This window comes from Buceros rhinoceros, unplaced genomic scaffold, assembly GCF_000710305.1.
Source record: "Buceros rhinoceros silvestris isolate BGI_N320 unplaced genomic scaffold, ASM71030v1 scaffold19692, whole genome shotgun sequence".
Lineage (NCBI taxonomy): Eukaryota > Metazoa > Chordata > Aves > Bucerotiformes > Bucerotidae > Buceros > Buceros rhinoceros.
The window spans coordinates 2,016-12,886 of NW_010397375.1; the positions used below are offsets into that span (position 1 = coordinate 2,016).

Genomic DNA, 10,871 nt, shown 5'->3' on the forward strand with positions numbered 1-10,871 from the left:
GCAAACTGCCGTTCCGTGTAAAATAGGCTGGTTTTCTGTCTGAGTCCTGTTACTAATTACATGCCGTCACTAGCTCAACAAAAATGTTTATGTATATAAAAGGACTTTTCATTTCTCCTGCGAGCAGAAATTTGTACTAAATGAAAGAACCAGGAAACTCCTTTTCTAATTGTTACCAGTTTGACAGTTTTTAGCAATTTTTTTCTTTCTTCTATTAACATTTGTCATTCACTTTAATTACAGTCAAAGAGGCCATGGCACCTATCAAATTTAACAGATGGGGTCTTCCTGAAGTAGATCCGGAAACTATGCAAACAAGTGAGCCCTGGGTTTTTGCAGGGGGTGACATTGGTGGTCTTGCTAACACTACAGTGGAATCAGTAAATGATGGAAAACAAGCTTCCTGGTACATGCACAGATACATACAGGTGATTTTTTTTTTTTTTAAGTATTTTTCTCTTTCCCGTTTCTATCTGCTTTTAGATGCTTTTAAAAATAATTTCATTGTGATTAGATTGAATATACAAGTTTGGGAAACTAATACGTAGATTATGTGGTGATTTGAACATTACGGAGTCATTCAACTTGTGTTACATACTTGAGTTTAGGTAGTTGAATCCTGCTTTCTTACACTATCTTAACACTAAAGTCCAAGCAACGCCCTGGCCTCAGCTCTGAATTCTACCCAAGGGTAGCGAGCTTCCCTGCACAATACACAGTGCAAGTAGGAGTCCTAATTAGTTACTGGGGAAAAGAAGTGAGACCATCGGTATTAAGAAGTAAAATCTCCCAACAGCACATAAAGTAAGAATTAAGTACTGCCAATATTGTTACCTGGGGAAGACACTTTTAGTGTACTAACAGTTTAGAGAGCACTCATTAGAGATGATCAGTCTCATCAGAGCAAACTTTGATTCCAGTGTAGATAAACTGGGCACAAGAGCTCAACCAAAAATGAGCACTGCAAAGTGTAATAAAAATACAAATAATGCAAAGGAGAGTTCATCTGAGAAGTGAGACTTTAAGAACCAGGTAACTGCATGTTCCCTTTTGGTGCTCCTTGCATGTTGCTGACTGAGCACCTCCGCCCTAAATTTTCTAGTAAAAGAGCGAGCACAAAGCCTAGAGGAGCTACAGAGGAACCTTCAGAGACAGGACAGACAGCCTGTGTGTGAAGAACCAGCTGATAAAGAATGTGTTCATAGTACAAGGAACTTTTTAGAAACATGATACATGATTCATTCTCCCTCAAAAAGAGATTTGAACAACTGAAGTTGGGACTGTAACAGCTCGATGTCTTTCTCCCACATCCATCTGCTCAAAGCCTCTCTGATTGCGTGTTTGTGCAATTTCATGCTGTTGGGGTCTGATTTCACTTCCTAAAAATACTTCAACTGAAAGCTTGTTGTTAGTATCTGTGCATATTTTTTCTCACTTGTTCTAAAGCACTGTTTGTGTGCTGCCTTCTTAGACCCTATGAAAATGCTGAGTGTGAAACATCTTTAAACCCTGACCTTCTTGCTTAATTTCTTAGTGCGCAGTGAATTTGGGTAACTGTGAATAGGGGAGGAAAGGGGTATCTCCTCCTTTTTTTGTTCTTCCTCTTTAACCTGTAGAAATACACACATCACTTAAAACCTTTCCTTCATCGTGTTGTTTCCTCCTCAAAGCTTGCTGCTTTTCTTCTTCCTTCTCCCTCCCCGCCCCCCCCACCCCCAAATGTATTTAATACTTTGGAAAAAATCTGAATAGTCATGGCTTGAGAATTGGAATTTTAAATCAAGCAGGCTTGTGATATTAGAGCATTTCCGTTACCCTTTGCAGGCTTCAAGGCAGCTTATTCAACCTTACAGTCTCACCAGGAAGCTAATGGAAAAGCCTTACAGCAATCTTCACAGGGAAGTTTCCAAATGTCAAGTGTCACCTTTCCAGCTGTTAGATGAATGGGTTGCCCAGGGGCATTTATTTGGATGTGAGGCTCCTGTAAAATCTGGTTGCTGTGGTGCGGAGTGCTGTAATTTGGCAATTTACTTCACCAGCGTTTGGACCTGGTAGAAGTTTTAGTGACTGGAGGAGAATTTGGTTTTTAAAAAAGTTGTTTAGAGAAGAGTTGTATTTCCCTGATGTTTATAGGAGTAGGTATGTGCTCACATGCATGCCTTTGTGCGCACATGTTCTATTCACAGCCCCGTGTTCTGGAAACTTCCAGTATCAAATGAAAAAACATCCTTATATACTACCTTATTCCCTCTCTACTGTGAGATTCTAAGGCAAGAAACCTTCCCTGTGATCTGAGTGTCTAGATCAAGTACACATTACATTTTAAATAAATGCATTGATACCATCTAGCCGTTTGCATTTTAGTTACGAGACTAGGTAACCATTTTCAAAATCACTAACGATCTCAGCACCAGGATCTAGGAATAATGCAGTCAGCCTTTAGCAAAATAAAGCTACTCTATAGGATTTCTCAACCAGCCCAAGGCTATGTCAAGGACTGAACCTCAAAACCACCACCTGACTACTTCCAGGGTGCCCTGTTTGAACGGCACGCTGCTTGTATCCCAACCTACTCCAGGCAAAAGGCTAAGCAAGCAGATGGACCTGATATGTGCCCTGAAAAGTCTATTCACTGCAAACTCTGGCACGTGATCAAGTGAAGCGTGAGATGCAGACTGAAGGACTCTCCAACAGAAACGCCTTATGTTCAAAACTGGGAGTTATTTGCAGAAGCTTCTTGGCTGCTCTTATGCTGGAAACTTTCCATCATTAGTTGCTTAAATATCTCCTGCCTCTTAATATATTCCTCCCATTATATGAAGTTAATCTCAGAAATTGTTGCCTGCAGTAGCCGGGTTAATTTCTATAAACATGACCAGACAAAGCCTGAGGATAGTTGTAGTAAAACCTGTTAGAAAATCTAGTCAGTCTCTTTAGAACCGTTCTTTGCCAGTCAGTAGAGATCCAAACAGAATCAGCCCAATTCATGCAAGTATCTACTGTTCACATTTTTGCGGAATTCAACCTTTTCTGGTTTTCCATGAATGACATAAAAATTTCTGTAAAATAATCTTGGTAATTTATTTAGGTTGGGGATTGTAATGGCCCTCAGCTCTATCCGAGAGTGACTTTATGATGTTGAGCAGAAGTGCTACAGTCCGCTGTTCTCTTCTGTGCCTCAGTTACCGTTCATTTATTTTTGATCAGTGAATGGGATATAATAATATAATACTTAGAGTCACAGTAATTCACAATTTTTGCAGGACTAACTTCTAATTTTCTATGTCTGCCTTGAGAGCAAAGACAGCTCTCACATTGTATTTTCTTCCTGGACTACTGTGCCAGCCTTAACACTTCACTCCGGTTGTATTCATACACTTACCTGTGGTGCTTTTTCCCCCCGCATGTGGCAGTCAGGCTGCCATCTTCTTCTCACTAAAACCCCTCTTAAAAACTGACTTTTCTTCTCTGGTTCACAATAAGTTTTCTGTTCTTTAAATCTGGGGGTTTTTTTCTTTACTGTAATCTCCCTAGTGAGGACAATTTCCTTTATATTTTTCCTATACTGACATGTACATGGTACACATATAAAGAAGAGAGGGCTAGATCCCATCTGGTATAAATTGCACTTCACTAAGATTCTATTCAGTATGAATTTTGAGCACATCAATGCGTTATTTTGAATCAGTATTGTATATTAGCTATTTTTTGTTTATCTATGCTGTCAAAAAATATATGGGCTTTGTATCTGAAGAGTGTGGTCTTTGATTCTTTTATGAAGGTTGACCGTTCTCATACATTCCTCCATCATGCATGACTGTACATTATTTCATAATGAATATCAGAGGTGGATGGTTCCCAAGAAGCTTGTCTTTGAAGCCCTAAGTGATGTTGTCTGCTTCTTTTCAGTATAAGCAAAGGAAAAATTGAATGTCCCTTTGTTTAGCTAGAACAACATGTGAAGCATTGGCATGCAGACGAGGAGAAAAGCAGCATTTGCAAAAAAGGTGGACTAAGTGCAAGTGCAGGTATTTTAGTTGTTTACCACTGAGTAAGCAATATGTCTGTTCCAGAAACAGGAAGACAGGAGGGAGCTTAGATCTCTGCCCAGCTGGACAGAGCCCTGAGCAACGTGCTCTAGTTGACCCTGCTTTGGGCAGGGGTGTTGGACTAGATGGTCCCCAGGCATCCCTTCCAACCACAACCATTCGGAGATGGTTTGAAGTAACAGAAACGTATTTAACAAAGTTTAAATGTATTTAACAAAGCTAAATAATAGCAAATTGGAGGATGGAGGAAGCACATGCAAGGGACTAAAGATGTGGTTTGAGATCAGACTTTAAAACAGAGAAAGCAGAAGTGAGATTAAAGTATTCAGTAAAACTCTCCCAGGCAGTAGGATTTGTAGAGAAGGCTCTCTGTGAAAAATAACAGTAATACAACTACTCACTTTCACAGTCTATCTTTGTTAAAGGCCCCAAAATGGAGTTAGACTGCATTGCTGTAGTTGAGAATTTTCCCCATCTAAAGAAAATGAATGTCACAAATTGTATCAGGTCTAAAGCTGAGTTCCTGGCTCAGCCCTACACTACAGACTGTGCTGCTTTTGCCTCTAGGCATATCCTGGTTAGACTAAGCTAGGGCCACTGCGTGCAGCGTGCTGGGGATTTTTCATCACTCTGTTCCAGTATCCAAAAAACTGCCGTGACTGGAACAATAAGTTCCTGCAATATTGTTAACTCAGCTGGTTGGCATCAAATTAGAGGAAGAATGGGCCACACTGTTTGTCCTCTATTTTTAAAAATCAAGGAAAGAGTTATTATAAATAAACCCTTGCCTGAAGGCTTTCTTTTCCTATTTGTTTGTCAGGGAAATCCTTCATTATAAAGATGATTTTATTTTCAGGATGCTATAAAACATTTTAGTTTACGAAAAGTTTTGCTTTGTAGAAAACAACACGTCAGGGCTTGGTAAATTTATTTCTTTTACAAGCATTGTGCTGACAGGAAAAACCAGCAAGAAATAAATAGAGCAAAAAAAGGAAGTGATAGGAAGGAGGGAGATAAATTTGCAAGGTTGTATAGCCACTGGCTACCAAACCTTCAGCTGCATCCTGCCCCTGTGTGGTTCTAAATACTTGGTTTATTCCACTGAAACAGTTTTAAACCCTTCCCCTGCCACCTCCACCTGGGTCACCTCATCATTAACCAACTATTAGGCACATCTTTCGCTGCTTGAGTGTGTCTGGATGGAATCGTTTGTGGTTTTGCTCTTTATAAGGGAAGTTTGGCAGGAAGAATAGGCCCCTTTGCATATGGTTTGGAAATGGGATTATGACCAGTTTGCCCGGTGGCATGCAGGAGGCAAGGCCTGGTTCTGCATGGGTGTTCGATCACCTCATTCGAGTCTTTCGCTGCTTGGTGAATTTTATTTTTTTGTCTTGTATAGACTTTATTTTCTCTTTTATACAGAAAGCTCATTTGAGGTCTTTAGATAAGAATCACTTTCAAGCAATACTCATTTTAGGTGAGAACAACCTTCAGAGATTAAATTGTCCTGCTTGGGAAAGAACAGTACTCTGTCTGTCCATAGCAATCGATATTTCTAGTTCTACAATCAGTTAATAGTTAGTGAGCAATCCAGAGACTGAAATATCTTTACAGAGAACATTTGAATAATTCTGGACAGCAAACGAATTAACATTAAGATGGAAAAATAAGGTTTATTACGCACATGTGCACATAGACTAGAATTGACCAGTAGTCTTTCTATAAGTCTGTCTTTGCTGTCGTTCTCACAGAATCAAAATCAGAGATCAGCGTAAGAGTTCAGTATATCAGTGTAGATTTCAGCAGATTTCCCCTACAAATATGTAGGAGACAAGAAGTGCTAACATTTTACAAATGCTTTAATTTCAACCATGTGATTCAGAAATTTCTGGTTTGGCATTGCAAGTAACATTTTGCAGTTGAAATTCCAGTTAAGGAAGACTAAAATAAAAGTTTAAAAGATTAAATCAAACCCCAAATAATCAAAAGACAATACTTCTGTTTTCTTTTTTTTTTCTTTTGATTTGATTTGTCAGTTAACAAAAGCTTGTGAGATATGGAGTATGTGGATTATGACACGGAGGAAGCAGTGAGAACTCGGGAGAGAGGGAATGGGGGATGCCTGGTGTTGAAGTGTGGCTGCATTGGCTGCTAGCTGGGAGAGGTTGTGAATACCGAAAGGGGTTTTGTCCGAGGTGTTAGGGATCTTTAAAAATGAGCTTTTCTCAGTACCTCTGCGTTCAGGGACACCTTCAGAAATCACGTTATTGAGGCTAGGACAATTCCACTGCTTTCAGTGCTTTTAAGCATCAGAAAAATTAGCCCCTAAATGTATCCTCTGTCCAAGGAATCGAAGACCTGGGGTCAGAATCTGAGACGTGAATCCAAGCAGCGCCAAAACAAAACAGACATGCGAACTGTCTAGTTTTTAACCAGCCTAGGCAATAAAAGGCATTAAGACAAACAAAAAAAAACCCCCGTAATCCCATCCACTCTCATTAGTTTTCACAGATAAAAATGAGGTAAAAAAGTTATTTAAAAAACCCAAACCCTTACAAAACCAGCAACTGAAAAGGCATCGGTTTGTAAGTGGATGAGGTTTTTCCTCTGTTACAGAAAATCTTGCCCGCACCTCCAATAGCGATGGTTTTTTGTTTTTTGGGTTTTTTTTTGTCCTCCCAAAGAAATAAGGATGCAAGAAACTGCTCTGATCTTATGCTGGAACTCACTAGAAACACAGACTTTTGGGGCATCTCTGTGTTAAAAATTCCTGCTTTATTTCTTCCTGATTTTACTGAGTCAACCATCTGAGTGAGCAAAGATTTTAATTCTACCCACCGCAGCCTGATTTGGATGCTGTTCAGTATCCATGCATAGGAAAGATTTGCTTTCAACAATTTTTCCAATATTACATGCAACGTTTATGTAGGTTGCTCTGAAAGTAATGCTTCCTATTTATTTCCACGAAATAAACTACAACCGACCCGAAGAGCCCAACGACACTATTTGATAGAGCAAATTCTCCGCTACAGAACGCTGCTTTGACACAGTCACCGCCACTGGCTGTGCATTTTCCCCGGCGATGAACAAAAGCCTGCACGCCGCGCTGGTCAACATCTGCACCAGCGGCGGTGACCCACCGTCACTGCACCCACTGCTCTGCACCAGCGGAGGTGAACATGGAACAGCTGTCCAGAACATGGCTGGTCTTTCACGTTACTGTTGCCACTGCTGAAACTCGCCCCACACTGCCTCGCCGTGCTGGCGACCACTGTTTGGTCTCCATAAACATTCAGCAACCGTTGATGAATGTCAGTGGGTGCAACTTTTTCCGCATGGAGGAGTTCGGTGACACGCCTTTGCTTCATACGCACCCCCACGTCAGACACCGTTCTGTCAGGCTGCCCCTCTGCTGCCGTCTGTCACACGGCAACACCGTTGAACGCAGGATTGGCAGGAAGGTTCAACCTCGACTGCCAGACCTCCAACATCCCCCTCTGATGTCATGGACCATGTAAGGAAATAGGAGGCATGACTTTTGGAGCAGCCCCCATGCACTGGAATCTTTTCACCGACTCTTCAAAGAAAAGGCTGTCTTTAAAATGAAAACAAAAGTGAATGCGGTGTCACAGCCATAGTATGGATGATGTTCTTTGATCCTAAATCAGAGTCTTAATTTTTGTCACCCTTAAAGAATTTGTATTAATACAATTCAATGTTAAAGCAGTAATAGTTTTGCATATATTGGCACGTATCCCGTTGCAATAAAACTTCAAAAGGGGGGAGAAAAGGTGCAGGAGTTCAAAATACATTTTGTTCGGGCTGAGTGATCCTGCACATGGTACCTTCCCTCATTTCTCACAAGTCACTACGCTTTTTGTACATCGGCACCTGGGAAGAAAACTGGAACGAGTCTGTCTGTGCATACCCTGTTTTGGGTTTTATTTTTTCCAATCTCACTGCTGCTGGCTGCAGACCTGGCTGTTCAGAATGGCTGAACAAACCAGGACAGCAGTATGGGATGTAACCTAACTGTCGAAGTATGGTTGTTATTCAGTTCCTACCAGCATGGATAGTATTTCAGCATGAATGCTGTTGGGACACATGATGTTACGTATGCGAGTGTTTACATGTTTTGCTGATTTGCAAGTCTGAACACACAACAGAATACTTTAATTTGGATTATTATATATGAATTATTCCCTTATTGGGGTTAATAATAAATTATATAAAAATGAATCTGCAAAAATTGCTGTGATTTTTGTTTGTTTTTTACAGTCCTTACATGGTGTTGCAGTTTCTACTGTTCCAGAAATACCACTCTTCTATACTCCTATCGATTTAGTAGACATCAGTGTAGAAGTGGCCGGACTGATGTTTCCAAATCCTTTTGGCCTTGCCAGTGCAACCCCTACTACTAGTTCTTCAATGATTCGAAGAGCTTTTGAAGCTGGGTGGGGCTTTGCTGTCACTAAAACATTCTCCCTGGATAAGGTAAGGAAATATTTTAAAGGTATATTTAACATGTAACCATTTCTTTGTATATTTGAAAAAATTGAGTAATTTGGGAATGGCGCAATTAAATCTAGCAAGCATAAAAATAGCAGGGTACTTTGTGTAGGTCCACTCATGTGGGAGGTTCTCACAGGGCAGTGTAAAGGTGACACAATTTCTGGTTTTGTTAGATGTTACATTCTTCCTTGTCATTTCTCAACCTTTTAATATTAGCCAACTAGTAAGGGTAATAGTCCTTTTCTTTTTTCTTTTTTTTTTTTTAAATATCTCAGTTAAAATGTTTTTTCATGAGGGATCAGAATGCAAAGGGAATGAGTAACAGCTTTATCAGACAAGTCGTGAAAGGTGGCTTCTGTCAAGGACTGCCAAGATAAGCCATTGAAATTGAGTAGCAATTGCAGTGCGATAACGTGGGTTTAAGCGGGAGGCTGGGTGGGTAGTGGAAGAAAAAGATGGAGGTGGCATAAAGCAAGTAGTTGCGCTGAAGGTTTCTAGTACAGCGACATGACCCTTCAGTAACATATAGTGGAAGAGGAAGGAGTTAGAATTAAGTCTTGAAGGCTATGGCTCAGCGTGGCGCCTAAAATGAAGCATTTTGGGTAGATTTACAGTGTGTAATTCCTTGTTTGACCTGAGAATTGCATTCCTGTCGCTACATTCAGAATGGCAAAATGAGGCTGAGCAAGCAGCTTTGATAACTGCACAACAGTTTTGATAAATGTATTAGAGAAAAGAAACTGGATTTGAGTTGGGATGTGGCTATAGTTCGACTTGTGGAGAGAGGAGGAGAGTCAATGGTAAATCCTCAGACATAGGCCTGAGTACCTGTGTTAATAGTGGTAATGTGATGTCCACCAGTGACAAACGCTAGTGTGGGCTGCAGGGAGCTCTTGAGATGAATTTGGAAACAAGGGGCTTTTACCCGTTTGGTTCAGAACGGGATGTAAAAGTGCGCTGATGGATGGAGGCCTTAGCAGAAGACAAAAGGTGGATTTGTTACTTCAGCACCTCTGCACGGGTGAGTACCATAAGTGAGTTAACTATAGGGGGTGGCCCTCTAGTATGAGGAGGGTCAAAACCCAAAGTTCTGTATTATTAAAGCATACTGTAAAATATGGCTTCTGCTGTCACTTGCACCTGAGGTATCCCTGAAAAAGTAGGTGTTTCTCTGGATTGCAATGGAGATTCCAATCTACTTCACAGGGTTTCTTATTTAAATACTTTTCAGGACATAAATTCATTCGAGTAAGTTTACAACTGATTTAATGTATGTACCATACCATCAGCTAATTTTTCAGTGCCTAGGCTAAAGGCAGCTCATAGAAAGTACTGAGTTTTATTTATCAGTTTTATTGCTGGTGTACTCACAGTCCTGCCAGACTGCATGTTGATTATTGTGTATCTCAAGAGCTAAACAGACACTGGCTGAGTTCCAGCTTGGTGGGAGTTCAGGAGGAAAGACATGCATGTTGTAGGAAGTGATATTGGTGCTCCACTAAGCAGCAGACCGTGAGTCATGTCTCAAATGGCGACTGCAAAGTGTTCCGCTGGATGCCATGCTCTGCAGATGTGACTCACATGAAGATCTTTCAAGTGAAAGGATTGCTAAAAGCAAGTAGCTTAAGTGATTAGAAAATGCAGGGGTTTTTTTAATTATTTGTTTATTATTTATTTTACTTATTATTTGTTTTATTATTTGTTGCAAAATACTACAAGTAGTATTTATTTTAAAGAAAAGTAGTTCAGGAAAGTGCTTTGGATGAATTCTAGTCCAGAGATCATTATTTCTACCTAAGCTCTCTTCTGAAGTTCAGTAGGAAGCGGTAGTCTTTCTCTGGAGCCTAAAAGATTTGAATCTTGGTGCCTAAATTTGAATCTCTGGTGCATAAGTTTAAATCATGTTTTGCTGCGTGCAATAGGACTGTGTCCCTCCGAAGTACTACCCAGTTTTTCTACTGTTGTATTCTTCCCAGTAGTGCACTTCCCACAGGTGATAAACCTTAGTATTTGTGACATGATTTGAGGTGCTTGGCTGCAAGGAGCTGCAGAAACAAAATTTCTTTTATTTATAATATTAGCATGGTAATCAACGCTACAAAAATAGTTTTTTTCCAAATGGGAAGAAAAGCTCAGTGAAGTCCACCAGTTCTTATGTGAATGAGTACCACACAAAAACTGCTCTTGTTGACTTAATGCTAGCGCAAGGAGTGGATAGAAAGTTTAGAATAATATAGGCTGGCATAATGTGGTAACATTTTTTTTTAAGCTTTGCTTCTGATTATGTAGACATTAGTCTTGTGCAGCGTT

At 40.3% G+C, this 10,871-nt stretch overlaps 1 protein-coding gene across 1 annotated transcript in view; it reads left to right on the forward strand.

Annotated features, from left to right (window-relative positions):
* The first annotated feature begins 254 nt into the window (after nucleotides 1–254).
* Nucleotides 255–10,871, forward strand: part of LOC104502283 (dihydropyrimidine dehydrogenase [NADP(+)]-like) — a 63,839-nt gene continuing 53,222 nt past the window's right edge. Inside the window, exons 1-2 of the mRNA XM_010146238.1 lie at nucleotides 255–428; nucleotides 8,328–8,543. Coding sequence (XP_010144540.1) covers nucleotides 255–428; nucleotides 8,328–8,543 — 390 coding nt within the window. The remainder of the gene's footprint in view (nucleotides 429–8,327; nucleotides 8,544–10,871) is intronic.